The sequence below is a fragment of the Nerophis lumbriciformis genome, linkage group LG09 (genome assembly GCF_033978685.3).
Source record: "Nerophis lumbriciformis linkage group LG09, RoL_Nlum_v2.1, whole genome shotgun sequence".
Lineage (NCBI taxonomy): Eukaryota > Metazoa > Chordata > Actinopteri > Syngnathiformes > Syngnathidae > Nerophis > Nerophis lumbriciformis.
Window position 1 is genome coordinate 23,442,123 of NC_084556.2, and position 16,773 is coordinate 23,458,895.

The 16,773-nt window shown below is 39.6% G+C and overlaps 1 protein-coding gene across 2 annotated transcripts in view; it reads left to right on the plus strand.

Annotated features, from left to right (window-relative positions):
• Nucleotides 1-16,773, plus strand: part of nectin3b (nectin cell adhesion molecule 3b) — a 56,137-nt gene that overhangs the window by 16,519 nt on the left and 22,845 nt on the right. For both annotated transcript variants that reach the window (XM_061962167.2, XM_061962166.2), the window contains exons 2-5: nt 532-879; nt 2,991-3,290; nt 3,586-3,703; nt 4,372-4,523. In XM_061962167.2, the coding sequence (XP_061818151.1) occupies nt 532-879; nt 2,991-3,290; nt 3,586-3,703; nt 4,372-4,523 (918 nt within the window). The remainder of the gene's footprint in view (nt 1-531; nt 880-2,990; nt 3,291-3,585; nt 3,704-4,371; nt 4,524-16,773) is intronic.

Genomic DNA, 16,773 nt, shown 5'->3' on the forward strand with positions numbered 1-16,773 from the left:
TTTGAGTCCCGTCTTATCCCCACAAATGTCAAATTGTGCCGCGCTTCAAGAGCTATGAAACATTTGCCACAACACCATAAATATATCTCATTGTAGTTTAAACAACCTCATAGTAAAGCTATTATGGTATTTGGCCGGTGGCACAAACACATTTTTATCTTGGGCGACTCGATCGTTTTGTTTCTCGCGGTATGATCTCAACGATCAGCTCTAAGTAGATGTGTTAAAAAATAACTAGGAAAATGTAAAACTTTTGTAACAAAACATTTTTGAAATGAGTGGATTAAATTGTAGTGATTTATTACGAAAAAAATGTTTTAAATTGTTAAATTTAAAGGACATACATGAGCTGGTAGAAATAGTCTACTACTATTTTATAAATGTATTGTGAATATGTCCTGTTAAATTTGCAAATTATCTCTGTCACATTGTTGAAGTTGTTGCAAACCTCAGAAAGATAGCAAAGTCCCTGCTAAAGCTAACTGAGATCCCAATTAAATAAACCTAATTCTTTGTGTCTGTCATTGGCAGGGTTGTTGGCCAGCGAGGTGATCGTGCCCCCGAGTGTGAGCGCTGTGCTGGGTAAGAACCTGACGTTAGAGTGTCGGGTGGATGTGGCGACCAACCTCACTCTCACTCAGAGCTCTTGGGAGCGTCGTCTACCCTCTGGCTCGGTCACCGTGGCCGTCTACAACCCGCGCTACGGCATCTCCATCTCTCCGGAGTACATCCATCGCTTGCATTTTCATTCGCCCTCCTCCTACGATGCTACTATTGTACTGGAAAATGTAGGCTTTGCTGACATGGGCATGTACACCTGTAAGGTGGCCACATTCCCTCTAGGGAACACCCAAGCTTCAACTACTGTTAGTGTACACGGTAAGTACGTATGCTGTATACATGTGTCCCCTGTTTATCGCTGTTAATTGGTTCAGGGCATGACTGCGATTGATGAATTTCCGCTCAGTAGAAATCAATCATTATAAAGCAAATATTTCTGTAGCTAGAGCATAAAGAACTGTTTAAGACCTTCTACATATGTTTTTGACACTATGAGTGCACTATACACATGAAATAACCTACTTCAGTCACCTTTACACTCTTTTTTTTTATTTTATGATTAAAAAAAAAAAAAATCCAATATATTAAGGCTGAACCAATTAGTTGCCACGATACTGAACAGCACGTTATGCTTGGCTTGGTCTCCTCTAGTGGCCAATACTACTGTACTATTAATATTTTTAGTTTATTTTGCCATTTTTGTGCTTGAAAATGCTTAATGTAAAATAAAATGGTCGAATATGTTTTAAAAATATATCCCCCAAAAATCTACGATATTTGAAGCGCGTTGTAGCGAGGGATGACTCTATTCAATGCAATCAATTTATGGGGGTGGTCTGCAGGGTTGGGGTGGGAGTAGATGCCATCATTGTCCAATTTGCATGATTGGCCTTGATGTATGTCCATGTCATTTCTATAGATGCGGGGGTAAACTTAAAGCAAAATAAATATCTTTAGAAATATAAATGGATTCTGTAGCTTATTTCAGATAGTGTTTGCTTTTTTAAGCGCTTTTCCTTGATCTGAGCGATAATCTCTAGAAGTATCAAAGATCAGAAAAAGTCTTCAGTTTTGTCACTAGTCTCTTAAAAATACTACCTAAATATAGCACCTAAATTGGCAATACTAACATCTTGCTACGTCCTCCCTATTCTCTGGCAGACCTGGGGCCTCATGTATTAAGTGTTGCATGCATGTATACGCAAATCATATTGAAATTAGCAATGTGCATGAGATCTGCACGCTCTGCCCAATCACAATTCAGTAGGTGCTTCTTTCTCAGGATTCCAGCGAACGCCAGAGTAGTGAGATTGAAAGCCGGTCATTGCTATGCTCCGATAACCGTTCACAGGATGAAATAAAAAAGAAATGGTCGGACATCAGGAAGAAGGTGAAGAAGAATATGGATGTGGCCAAAACTGACAACCAGATGAAGTACAGTGCTGCACCTCGTTTGAAAAGATAGTCGTTGCAATGATTCATACAACTTTAGAAAAGGTGGGTGGCTGTGATTACCCCCAATACAAATATAATCTGTGTAATTTACAACAAAATGTGTTCATACAGTAGCCTGCTCACACCATATTAGTTTCATGTAGAAATTATGTAATATATGGTTTGAAATACAAAAGCCTTTGACACTTGTTTGATTACTCAATGTATTATTACAACCCAGGAGAGCTTCCTGCGGTAGCAGCCATACGTGACACAAAGGCGGGTCTTTCCACCGGCGCCAGTGTATCGCCACCGGCTGCTTCAACTGTCCACCCGACTGGCCAAACTGGTGATGCAGTCACAGGAATGGGTGGCAAAATGATCGCCAAAATAAATTAACGTGCTCACAAATAATATAAATATGAAGCATGGCAAAAGAGTACATTTTGTGCCCTTGCCTTGATTTAAAAAAAAAAAAAAAAGTTTAATTCAAATGTTGGCAAAGCCCTAACGACCACCTGTGTCTCCAAAGTATACACAGCCTGTAGGAATGTGCATACGTGACGCATGAAGATGGTGTGAGGCAGCGCACGTTACTTTATTTCACTCTTGATACGTCTCATCTTTGCCGTGAAAAAGGGGATATCTGCGTAAGCGAGCTTAATACATGAGGCCCCAGGTTCATATGAGAAGCACCGTTACGATGCCATCTACTATATGGAGTTGTAACGAAAAGCTACATTCATAGAGCGGCCCATTACATCATGTTTGTGTAAGGGGGAGGAAGTAGCATCACATTTATTTGTGATGGTGCACAACAAATAAATGAATGTATAGACAACAGAGATGTTCATTGTGCACTGTTACAATATATGTTGTCCTGTACCAGTGATGTTTAACAGATGGATTGGCCATCATGTTACACTATTTTTAATTTGTCATTATACGTATATGCAAAGCCATGTCACCTATTTTCTCCTTCTCTGACCCATCAGTGGAGCCGAAGGTCTACGTGTCTGCCGGCTCCACACCACTAATAGATGGGGGCAATGAGACCGTGGTGGCCACTTGTATCGCAGAGCGTGCCCGGCCCCCAGCTGAGGTGTCTTGGGAGTCCAACCTTTTTGGCCAATCAGAAGTCCAGCTCTTTGACGACGTCAACGGCACCACGACGACACAAGTGCGTTACCTTTGGCAGCCCACACGTCACGTCCAGGGCCACACGCTCACCTGTGTCGTCCGCCACCCGGCTCTGCTCAATGACTTCAGAATCCCCTACCAGCTTAATGTGCAATGTAAGTGCCTCTAGTCTCTTATGTGTCTTTGTTGCAGCGCTAAATCAATTAAAATGAATTTCAATTAGGTTTAAATGCATGCAGGGAAAACAAATAGGGGGTTAGCAGAGTATCTCTGTTAAACTGTGAGGTCCTCAGCACTTCCTTAATCTACAACTCAAGACAATTGCAGCCATCAATTACTTTTTTATTTTGAAAAAAACAAAACAATCTTTGTTTGTTTGCTGACAGCATTTAATACCGCAAGAGTAACGTCTTACTCTTGGGTTGTTTTTTTTTTGTCTCTTTCCTCAAGTTGCTCCTGACATCTCTGTGGTGGGGTATGATGGAGACTGGTACGTGGGCCGAGACAATGTAGAAATGACATGCAAAGCCAATGCAAACCCACCAGCTCATCACTTCAGATGGATCAGGTTTGTTCATTTAAACACCAACTGGCCACAACAGTCTGAACATTTGCATGATCTAACAACATCAAATAGGAAAATATTGCAAAGATGATGTTCACTTTTGATTCAAGCTTTCAAAAGTATTAATGTTGTAATATGTTTATTATTGTGGTTGTAGCTTGCAGAGTAGAACGCCAATGTGTCACGCTGAGAGTTGTTTCTAATTTTTGATTACCGGTACCTCATTTAGCTACTAGGGAGATTTATTATGTGTGATTTGAATGGGTGGCGGCCATATTGTTAAATAAATGTATTATGTCTTATGATGGAACAGATTTTTCCTGGGGTGCTTTTGGGAATAAAAAAAGGTTTAAGTTTATGGGGATTTTGGCCTTGCTGGCATGTTTGCAGAATTCAGCCTTTTAAAGTAATTGTTTACTCATGGCTTTAGTGAAGCCACTTTTACAAATAGATGCACAAAAAGTGGGGATCTGTACAGTAAACGGTAAAGCTAGTATAGCAGCACGTTCGAAAGTTCGCACCCTCTTGGCAGCAGCTTAAATCATGGCAAACAATCCCTACAACTGACATTCAATACGTCATTAAATGTTGAAATCATCAAGTAACATCCGTACACTCCGACCCCCACCAAAAAACATCTGTTTTTAGATGTTCTCCTATGTGTGTTCAAGGCTGGACAGCGACATGCCAGACGGCGTGGAAATCATGAACAGCACGCTGATTTTCCTGCGTCCCCTCCAGCGGAACGACACCGGCGTTTACAGATGCGAAGTTGCAAATGACATCAACCTCCGCAGTCGGGATGTGCGCATACTCATACAAGGTGAGTGGAATGTGCACACACACACTGCAACATTTCTGGCTCCGATTAGCCTTAGGACGCACAAAGCGTGCACACACGTCATTGAGTGTATATAGCTTCCTGTGACGCTGTCCTTCAAGCTGAAATGTGACTCTGCATCATTTCTGTCCAGTGTGTGCCAGCTGCTGACAGCTCCCCAAGCTTTCACATTCACCAGCATGTGTTTGGGCACTTATCATACTTGACCCTTAATTGCATGCTGATGATAAACATTAACACTCCAGATGTTCACTTGGCCCATACACATCTGAAGTTACTACTAGTTACTTAAGGTCCTCCTCAGACTGCTTTTCTTTGCGCTTTGGTCCCTGCCTAAGTGTCATGGCACCATGTGTTTGATGAGCATGTCTCACCAAACGTGTCTTGTTTTATAGGTTTTAACATTTGCAATTAAGCTCTCATTGTGATGTGATTTTTATTTGTATTATTTTTCCCTGCTTTTTGCTCCTGTGCTGTTTGTTCTGTTGTGCACGTGTCAAGCAGAAATAGGCAAAAGTCTTCAGCCTGACTGGGATGATGTCGAAGTTTCATGAAACATTAACTACCGTATTTTTCAGACTATAAGTCGCAGTTTTTTTCAAAGTTTGGCCGGGCTCCAGTGCAACGTATATGTTTTTTTCCTTCTTTATTATGCATTATACTCCGGTGCGACTTATACGCCGAAAAATACGGTAGTTCTTTTCAACTCCTATTCATTATTTATCATACATACTCCATTTGCTTATGAGAGGGCTGTACAGATATCCACTATACTGCACGTGTTGGTTTACTTTTTATTGTTTTCTGTGCGTGCGCGTTTGTTCTCATTCATTCATGTTAATTCACAACCATTCACTTAATGACTACAAACGTTTAGGTTTGTGGTTTTCACCACTCTTGTCCCATGTGTCGGTGTTTGCTTCAGATCTGCTTTGCAAATGATTGCAACAATTTAGAATGTTTTCATTGCTTGCATTTTTTTCTGGCTCCTTTTTTTGTGGTCCCATATTCATTTTATTTAATGGTTGTTCATGTTAGTGTTGCATGAGGTTGTGTCGGGTGCCTAATGTTACAGTCTTCAGCATTTACACAACACTTATTAGCGCAACATGTTCTCATGTGAATTATATGAAAATGTAAACTGTCATGTGTAAACTGGATTATATTTGAGCTATACATAAGCTGTAAACAGTTAAAGTGATGCACTCTAAGAAATGTTAAGACATGGCAGACATATATACAGTATGATGCCGCTCTACTGTTACTATACAGCAGTTAGAACCTAGCATTTTTTATGTAACGATAATAGTAGCACCTCCCTTTTACAAAATTGTCTCTCGTAACCCGAAATACAAAAATTTATGTTCACCAGTGAAATGAATTGAACACCACATGTTTAACATGTATGCTATATTGAATGTTATATCATATACATTACATACAGTAGTTTTCTGAAGTAATAAGCCTTTACCTTGGTGAGCGGACATTTGTGGTTTCTCCTGCGAGCTGCTTCTCTGTCAAACACACAATAAGCATATTTCCAATATTTTTATGGATACATTTAGAAATAACATTTACATGCTTAGCAGTCTGCTTCAGTATGGGGCAAGAATATTGTAGCATTCCTATGTCTGCTAAATGTACTCTGTGGTCATGTTTGTTGATGATTTTGAATAACAAAGACAAATTAAAACTGTATATCAGATAATACAATCATTAGTAATTTAAATCTAGATTCTTAGGATGCACTGCTGTGTGATCACTTTTACCACCAGTTATTGATGACCACCAGCTTGCATAGATAGACTGAAAATAATGCACAAACTCTACGATACGCTCTCTCACGCACACACAATCTTGTGTGGCAGGTATGTGTCATAATTACAGTGGTACGTTTGTTTTCAGTAAGCTGTTCCAAACAATCCAACAAAGACTTAATTGTGCAAAAAACGATTTTTCCTATAATAATTAACGCAAATCCAATTAATACGTTCCAGACACCCAATATTATTACCACAAAACACGTTGTATAGAGAATAATCATATTTATACATGCAGAAAATTATGTGAAATACAAATAAATGATAACATTTTGTTGAAGACAGCGATGAATCAAGGGCGGAAAGGGAGAGGAGAGCCAAACGAATAGCACATTCGAGTTCTTTTTTTCTTTTTTTTTAATTCAGTGGTGTTTCTCACCTTATTTAGGTGCTGAAATCTGCAACTTTCTTTGGCCTCACTTTGGCTCATTTTTCAGTTGTACTCACAAAACAACAACATACTTTTGGTGTAACTTTGTCCGTTAGCAAAGAACTACTGAGTCAACTGCTGATGATTTTATAGAGGGACGACGGAGCTGGGGGAGAAAGACTTCCGTGCTGCGAATTGAGAGCAAGCTAACAGGTATGTTTTGTAATAAAGCAGGTCTGTTGAACTGGCGGCCTGCGAGCCCAGGAATAACACTTAACCGGCTGCCCCCAACATCAGTTCAAAATTTGGGGGACAGATATTTTCGCATCAAATTCCTAAAAACACTAAAGCGCTGCATAACAAAAAATAATCAAAGTGCTAAAGTTAAGAAGGAATATTGAATTATAAAGTGATACAGTGCACGTTGAAAGTATTCACAGCGCTTCACTTTTTCCACATCTTATGTTACAGCCATATTCCAATATGGAATAAATTCCTGTTTCATCCTCAAATTTCTACACACTATATAGCCCATAATGTCAATGTGAAAATGTTTTTATACATTTTTGCAAATTTATTACAAATTTAAAAACTAAGAAATCACATGTACACACTGGAGCATGGAAATATTCCACAGCCTTTGCTCAATACTTTGTTGATGCACCTTTGACAGCAATTACAGCCTCCAGTCTTTTTGAATATGATGCCACAAGCTTGGCACTCCTTGTTTCGCCCATTCCTCTTTGCAGCACTTAAGCTCCATCAGGTTGGATGAGAAGCATCAGCGCGCAGCCATTTTTAGATATTTTCAGTGATGTTCAATCGGACTCAAGTCTGGGTTCTAGCTAGGTCACTCAAGGACATTTACAGATTTGCCATCTCTTTTTTGGCTGTGTGCTTAGGGCCGTTGTCCCAGTCTGTGTTCGAGAGGGCTCTGGAGCCGATTATCATCCAGAATGTCTCTGTACATTGCTGCATTTATCTTTCCTTATTCTATCCAGACTAGTCACCCAGTTCCTGCTGCTGAAAAACATCCCCACAGCATGATTCTGCCACCACTGTAGGGATGGTATTGGCCTGATGATGATGATGATGATGATGGCTGGCATTCATGTTCAATCTTTGTCTTTGAGAATTTTGTGTCTCATGGTCTGAGAGTCTTTCAGGTGCATTTTGGCAAAAGTTTACGATGAAATGGCTTCTGTCTGGACGCTCTACCGTACAGGCCTGATTGGTGGATTGCTGCAGAGATGGTTGTACTTCTGTAAAGTTTTCCTCTCGCCACAGAGGAATGCTGTAGCTCTGACGGAGTGACCATCGGGTTCTTGGTCACCTCCCTGACAAGGGCACTTCTCTCCCCTGATAACTCAGTTTAGATCGCCGGCCAGCTCTTGGAAGGGTCTTGGTGGTTCCATTTATGGATGATGGAAGCCACTGTGTTCATTAGAATCGTCAAGGCAGCTGATATTTTTCTGTACCCTTAACAGATTTGTGCCTCAATACAATCCTGTATTGGACGTCTACAGGCAATTCATTCGACTTCATGCATGGTTTGTAATCTGCCATGCACTGTCAACCTTATATAGAGACAGATGTGTTATTTTCAAAATCATGTCCAACCAACTGAATTTACCACAGGTGGACTCCAATTTAGCTCTAGGAACATCTCAAGAATGATCAATTGAAACATAATGCCCCTGAGCTCACTTTCGGGCTTCATGGCAAATGCTGTGAATAACTATTTATGTATGTGATTTCTTGTGTTTTTATTTTTAATACATTTGCAAAAACACATTAAGCCCTTTCCCACCAAATGTTCAGGAACTTTAGATTGTTGGAACTAGTTGTTCTTACAGAAGTGTGTGGTTTGTTTCCAACACATTTCACAGTTCAGGTTAGTAAAACAAATTAGGTTGATGTATAGAGGAATTGGTTTAATATATTTCTAAACTGAAGCTATGTAAATAAACAGACACTATTAGGTCATATTTACATTAATGAAGTGCAAGTGAATGCAATTGAAAGCAATAATATACACAACAATATGATTTGAAAAGAAAGTGTTCCGAATTGTTCATAATAAGTAAGGCTTTTGTCCACAACGTCCAACTTTCAGAAAGTATTCTCCTCAGTAAATGACGAATTCATTAGTCAGGCGAGTCCTTATGGTCCGTTTCGGCTGTAAATAACAATACATTAAGAATAAATGTCAGGGTTTATCCCAAAGCGACGACACAAACACATCTGATTTAGCGTTGGTTTGTTAGCATTAGCATTCGGTTCACTCTGGTTGGAACTAATAACTACATAAATGGCGTGTCACTGACTACTTTAACAGCATGTAACAAAGTAAAAAGTGAGCATTTGATGCGATTTACCTTTGTTCTACTCGTCTACCGCCTCTTTTATTTCACATCTATCCAACAAAGACTGAGTTGTAAGCAGCTGAGGTCGCCGCTTCGTGGTCCGGCTGAAAACTTTAAATTCCTCTGTAAATACGTTTAAAGGAATCAGTCCACTTATCGTAGCTTTGCGTACCAAAATTAAGTTTGTAAAAGTAATAAACAACAATAAACTGCTTATAGTTTAAAGACTACGGCTAAGCAAAAACACTGAAAGATAGTTCCGCTGATCAGCAATCTTTAGCACAGAGATGCCATCCTAAAATTCCTGCAAGTCAAAGTTTTATTTTGTATTTTTTGGTTTCTTCGTTGTCAAATTTGATGTAATAGATATAAATCACTTTTAGCATCGCACTCAATTGTGTTCAACCAATCGGCGATCGACAGCCCCCACGACCCCCACCCTGAAAGTACTAGGAACCTTTCAAAAGTCCCACCTAGCTGGCAGAAACCAAAAATACTTTCTGAAAAACTGAAGTTTTGGCTGTAAACATGGGGGAACTTTATTTCCTCGGTTAAATGGGAAATTTCCTGCGGTGGAAATGGGCCTATTGTCATTATGGAGTATTTTGTGTAGAATTTTCAGGAAAAAATGAATTTACTGCATTTTGTAATAAGGTTGTAACATAACAAAAAGTGAAGTGCTGTGAATACTTTCCGGATGCACCGTAAGATAGGGTTAGGCGCAATAAGTGTTCAACTTCAGCCTAAATCCTTTTGGTCTGCAACATTTTGTTTTTCAATCTATGAATGTACAATTGTTTGTTTATTTTGTTGACCATTGACCGAAGAAGAAAAATAAACTAAGCTTGCTAAAAGTAGTGTAGTGCAGGATTGTGAGGGAGAAGGGGCTAGAGAAGGAATGATAGATTACAAATGTGCAAGAACCGTAGTTGAATAACTGACAATGGGAGTTTAGAAATTGTACACAGCTATACTTGTTTGCACTGTATGATTTCTGGTTTTATGAAGACCTGCTCGGTAAATATAATAAAGAACTGAAAATGTATAATGTTTATATATTCCACAGAGAAAAATATAAATACATAGCATCTTGTCAGTCTTACCTCTTGTGACTCCCTGAGGCGCACACACAGTCAAAATGAATAAAGTAGAACTTCCAAAGGTGTTCCTACCGCTGTCCTACTTTTACTTCTGTTATAGTCGCACAGAAATACATTTCACTTGTGCTCAATTATGTTCTGGTTACATCCGTTTTGGTTTGCTCTAGTTAGGCGGTGGCCTTAGCATTTCTTGAAGAGATCAAGTGTAAAAACATTCATTCGTTGACTAGTAGATAAACAATCAATCATCCATCCATCCATTTTCTACCGCTTGTAATCAAAGTTTATTTATATAAACCTTAATCACAAGTGTCTCAAAGGGCTGCATAAGCCACAACGACATTCTCTGCTCAGATCCCACATCAGGGCAAAAAAAAACTTCAACCCAATGGGCGTAATGAGAAACCTTAGAGGGGACCGCAGGTGTGGGAATATGATCAAACTTTCTTGTTAAGTCTAGCAGCCGCATTTTGTACCAACTGTAATCTTTTAATGCTACCCGAAAATGATATGTTACAGTAATCGAGACGAGACGTAACAAACGCATGAATAATGATCTCAGCGTCAGTGGTGGACAAAATGGAACACATTTTAACGATACTACTGAGATGAAACTAGGCTGTTTTAGTAACACTTAATGTGTGACTCAAATGAGAGAGTTGGGTTGAAGATAATACCTAGATTCTTTACCGAGTAGAATGTTGAGGTGGCTTTGTAAATAGGTGCTGGTGTCTAGAAGGACCGATAATCGGTATTTCTGTTTTCTTATTGTTAAGATGCAAAAAGTTAGTGGATATCTATTGTTTAATTTTATTTAGACACGCCTTTAATTGACTACAATCTGGCGTGTTGGTCAGCTTTAGGGGCCTAGCAATGAAAGCTAACAATATTTGCGTATGATGTCACTTAGCGGCAGCATGTAGATGCTGAGGAGTGCAGGGCCAAGAACCGAACCCTGTGGAACTCCGCACGTTTCCTTAACATACTCCGAGGTCATATTGTTTTGGGGAAACGCACTAAGTAAGATAGCAGTTAAACCAAGAAAAGGCTAAGTCTGACATACCAATAGATGTTTTGATACGTTCTAATAAAATCTTATGATCGACTGTATCGAAAGCAGCGCTAAGATCAAGTAGCAGCAACACTGATGACGCATCAGCATCCATAGTTCGCAATAGATCAATAGCCATTTTTGCCGTAGCTGTCTCCGTAAAGTGATTTGCCCTGAAACCGGACTGAAAGGGTTTTACAGAGATTGTTAGACGCTAAGTGTTTATTTAGCTGCTGTGCAACAATTTATTCGAGGACTTTCAAGATAAAGGGAAGGTGGGACACCGGCCAGTAGTTTACCATGAGGTCAGGATCGAGATTAGGTCTTTTGAGCAGAGGATGAATAACCGCTTTTTTGAATGCTAGGGGAACAGTACCAGAGGAAAGTGATAAGTTTATAATATTTAGCACTGATGGTCTTAATATTACAAACAGCTCCTTGATAAGTTTCCCAGGAAGTGGGTCAAGTAAACATGTTTGTTTTGTCCCATTTACTTGTCGCAGGAGTTCCTCTATTATTTCATCAAAAAGAGAAAGACTATTTTGAAGGGCAATATCCGTCGTATGTACATTAGTATCTGTGCTAATAGAACCCAGTTGTAGCTGGGATGCATTGTCTTTATTCTCCTTTCTATTGAGTTACCTTTTTTTATTAAATAAATTCATAATGTCATCAGCCGAGTGGGTGGAGCTAATAGGAGGAGTCCCTTTTTGGGTTAGCGATGCTACTGTTCTAAACAAACATTTAGGATCGTTTTTATTGAGGCGGATGAGATTGGAGTAGTAATTAGCTTTAGGTAAGGTAAACTTGCGTTTATAAGTTATTCACTCCATTCTTGATGAAAAACCTCAAGTTTAAGAGCTCTGGGGTTTTCTGTAAATCAGGGGTACGCCTTTTAGGGGCCTTTTTTAGCTTCAGCGGTGCTATACTATCAATGGTGTTGCGCAGGGCATCGTTAAAGTTGTTAGTGAGGTTATCGATAGAGCCTACATAATTTGGGAATGGCGCCACTACCGAAGGCAGTAGGCCAGCAAGAGTCATATATGTGACAGCATTAATGTTGCCGCTGCTAAAGCAGTGGTAATTAGTAGCTTGTTGACAATGAGTCAGAACTTCGAATTTTATAAGGTAATGATCAGACATTACTTTAGTGTACGAAAGTATCATAACTTTGGAGGTGGTGACACCCCGGACAAGAACTAGAGCTATAGTATTACCGTTGTGATGCGTGGTTTCATTTATTATTTGTGTAAGACCACAGGTTTCAATTATAGTCTGTAGCGCCACTACAACTACATGTAGTTGTAGTTGTAGTGGCGTTGTTTATAGTTGGCCAAGAAGTTGTTCTGAATTGGGGATGATTAAGCTCCAGATAGGCCATGGGAACAATGTTGTACCTCCTTTGCAACGCAATAGTACTTCCCAGACTTCACTGACTTTTTCTGTGATTGTCGCGGCCTAAAATTCTTGAATTCACGGCAGCTTTTTTAGAAAGTTACAGCAAAAGTTGCAAGGTTTTGGGGCTCATGTTTTTTCAATAACATTGAATCAACTTGTGATTTTATGAATTTGCTATCAATGTTTTTCTGTGTTCTTTGTAACCTTATCCTAACTACAGGATTTCAGCAAAAATTGGAAAACAAATACTGTATTGATGTTTTACTTGTTTTATACTACACAGGCTTAAAATTAGACACTATACTGGAGTAAAAGCACATACTCAGAGCTCATTGTCAAAGTATTGTACTATTTTACTTCATTCTAATTAATAATAGTAATAACTATAATTACAGAACAAAAAAACACCAAAGGCTTCTTTATTGTCTGCTGTCTTCTCTGTCGTCCACAAGTTCTTCTCCATGTTTAGTTTACGCTTGTAAAGTGTTTGTCCTTCTTCAAAATTTGTGTGTGATCCAACTTGAGCTGTCAAACGATTGACAATTTTTAATCGCATTGTTCATAATCAGTGTTGGGTTAATTACTGAAAACCAGTAACTAGTTACAGTTACTAGTTACTTTATTTCAAAAGTAACTCAGTTACTAACTCAGTTACTTACACCAAAAAGTAATGCGTTACTGTGAAAAGTAACTATTTAGTTACTTCTTTTTTTCTTCTTTTTTTTTTAAAGCTCCCATTAATGCCCTTGTTGCCTTCATTTCAGTACTGTTATTGCACTGGAGAATAATACAATCTGTTGATCAACTTGACATACATTTTTATTTTCCTTTTAACATAATTAATGAAAATCAGTGCAACATAAAAAGGCATTCCTCATTTCTTTAAACTTGGACCAATGACCATGAATAAAAAACAAGTTAAAGTGCAACATAAGAAGGCACATCATCTTCCTTGAAACATAAAGCCTGACATCTGGAGTGATGCTGCTGTCTTCCACACTTGGAGCCATGGATTGTAGAATACTTGTTTTCAGTGGCAGGATCATTGACACAGATGGTGAAGTTTCAGTGCTCAGTAGAGATGGAACACTTTTGAGGGGTTTAAGCACCTGGAGGACCTCACCTGCCACTCTCACATCATCATCAGACAGGGTGACATTTGTCTTCAGGGTGTTGTGGGTCAATGCAGAGTATATAGCTGCCTGCTGCTCCAACATATCATAAGTGGAGTTCCACCTCGTTGGGACATCATGTATGAGCAGGCAGCTTTAGCATTTCTTGCTTTGTCTTAAGCACACGAGCAGCTGTTGTGCTTGGGTGGAAGTAAGAAACCTTCCTGATCCTCCCAAAGAGGCGCTCCATCCTATTGACTGAGATTCCCTTCTGTGATGCCAAATTCACTACATGTGCAAAGCACCTATCTGTGGTCCCAGTCCTGCCTCATTCTCTGTAATTATTTGATTTTTGGCATTATCACGTGTGACTGGGATATCTTTATCTTCCAGTCCTCCACTGCTTGTGTCAGTACCTGCGCAAGGTGACTCTCGTAGAGGGGGCGTGTCTTCTCATCTCCCAGTCTGCTGTGATGAAGTGAGCGCTTATAGTTCCGCTGGACGTCCACCCGTCTGTCATGAGCGCAACAGATGATGCTCGGGATAGTTCATCCACAACTTTTTTCTTCTCCTGCTCATAAAGATCTGGCACAATCTTATTGCTGAAGTGGGTGCGCGACGGGATGTCGTAACGTGGTTCAAGCACGTTCAGCATGTGTTTAAAACCCTCGTTTTGCACAACCGAGTCTGCACTTATAAACACACCGATTCAATGGCGGGGGCGTTCAAGCTCCTCCGTTACTCCGCTCGCCATGACCACGCTGTGTGTGGACTGAACGTGCCAACAACTTTTTTTCCCCACACCCACACCCACACACACATAGACCGCGCCTCTTTTCTTCTCTCCGGCTTGTGACAGGAAGATTCAGAAGAACGACACCGCAGCGCTTCTGTTTCTAGCCGATACTACATCAAAAGTAACGTAAAATAACGCAGTAACGCATCATGTAGTAACGGTAACTAAATTACTGAATAAAAAAAAATAACGCGTTAGATTACTAGTTACCGCCGAAACTAACGGCGTTACAGTAACGCGTTACTTTGTAACGCGTTAGTCCCAACACTGTTCATAATTAACTCAAAATTAATCGCAGATAGGTATAATTTTTCGTCATTAGTAAGACAGATAATTTTCAGCGGGGGTGGCTTCATGACAATGTTTTAACCTCCTTTATTAATTATTAAAAATATAATATTGAGCCTGCTAATCATTCTGTAATTGAGGACTCGACCAGAACATGTAATAAAAGTATTTACACAATAATTAAGCCAGCCAGAAAAATCCCTTCCCCCTCCCAACCCGCCGTCATATTCCTCAACTGATGTACTCTCATTTCTTTAGGTGCAAATATCACAGAATAACATTACAAAACATATCTGACAAAGCATGATCGTAATGTAAGACATTTTTATTTGGTTAATGTCGGGGTTTCCTCTAAGTTGCCAAAATACCTGTGGCGGTGGGGCGTGGTTCGGGCCGTGGTCGATATGACGTCATCGCATGATTTGCTATGATGCATATATTCTTTAAAAATGCAAAAAAATTTAATATACATTTAAAACAATTATTCATCATATTAACATAGTTTTCTTACATATTGTTTTGTTCAATTTTAAAATTGTTGTTCCTTATTGTGCAATGCACTTTGAGATTTCATTTTTGTCTTTATTTATTTATTTTTTGGGGATTTCTCCAATCCTTTTAGTCACTTTTTTTGTAATAAAAACAATTGGCAACAAATCTAACATCTATTCTTGGTGTTATTGGCAACTGTACTCGTGTTTAGAGACTCCGTTTAGATTCTGTCATGCCATGTCCCTGACGAAAAGCACACTTGCTTCGCGTTGCTGGGAGCCTTTCTCTCATTAAAAGCCGGCCGTGTCATCTTAAATTGTGAAGATCGCTGTCCGCGGGTACATCTCAAATATAATAAAGTACGTCCACAGCGCGGACACACTGCTTCCGCTCAAGGCAACCCTGTGTGTATGGCTGGAGTTAATGTGTTTGTTAGTGTTAAGGTGGTTATTTTTCCCATGGTCTGTGAACACACTGTGTCGGCAGACAATGAAGAAGTGTTGTGTGTCTAGGAGTGAAACACTGAGGCAGACGTGTGTGCACGGAAGAAATACTTGTTGGTATTGGGCCCGTTGTTATCATAAAATTGACAATAAAAGCTAAAGAGAGCGTCAGACTTTGTTTGTTTTCTCCTGGATGCTACAATACATTACGTTACTTTATTTTGTTAGGTGTGGCGGCTGATATGAAGGCGTACATTAAGGAGGAAGCCTAAATGTAGCTGAACCGGATGTATAGCGTAGCACTTTTATTTTGAAGCCGGAAAAGTGTGTGCGATTGTTTTGAGAATGTGTTTTGACATGTTTAAATGTCGGATCGACTGTTTGCATTTAAAAAAAAGTCTCCTTTCGACATCCTGCCGACCGTCTTTAATTTCTGTTGAGCTTTTGTCATTTTACTTACTACAACAGTCACAGTAACAATCTAAATGTTATGTTATCACTGCACCTTGATCGTAATCTGAACACGGAAGTGAAGCAACACCCACCTCTTTCGACGGGCGCAGCAGGTGTTCGCTGCAGGGATGTCGCCTCTTCTCACGGCGAAAAATAGTCTTTTCTTGTCAGGAGAACAACTTGCCATGGCTTTGAACCTGATATTTCCATAAGGTTGACTTTCCTTTGTCTATTTCTGCTCACTTGTGGCTCATCAGTAGCAAGTGAACTGCAGTCAAGTTCCCCCGCTACAGCACGGATCGAGTAGCAAAAAGAAAGTGTTTGCGTTAATCAGCCATTAAAAAAATGTGTGCCGTTTTTTTTAAATTTGTAGTCAACGCGTTATTATTGCGTTAACTTTGACAGCCCTAGTTCCAACACATTTACGCATGTTAAAAGCATTTGCGAACTGTTGAGTGTTTTATAGCGGTAATTTCTGTTAGTAAATAAGAGACAATCATCACACGTCAACATCTGGTATGTTGCTAGGTCAGCATTGCAAAT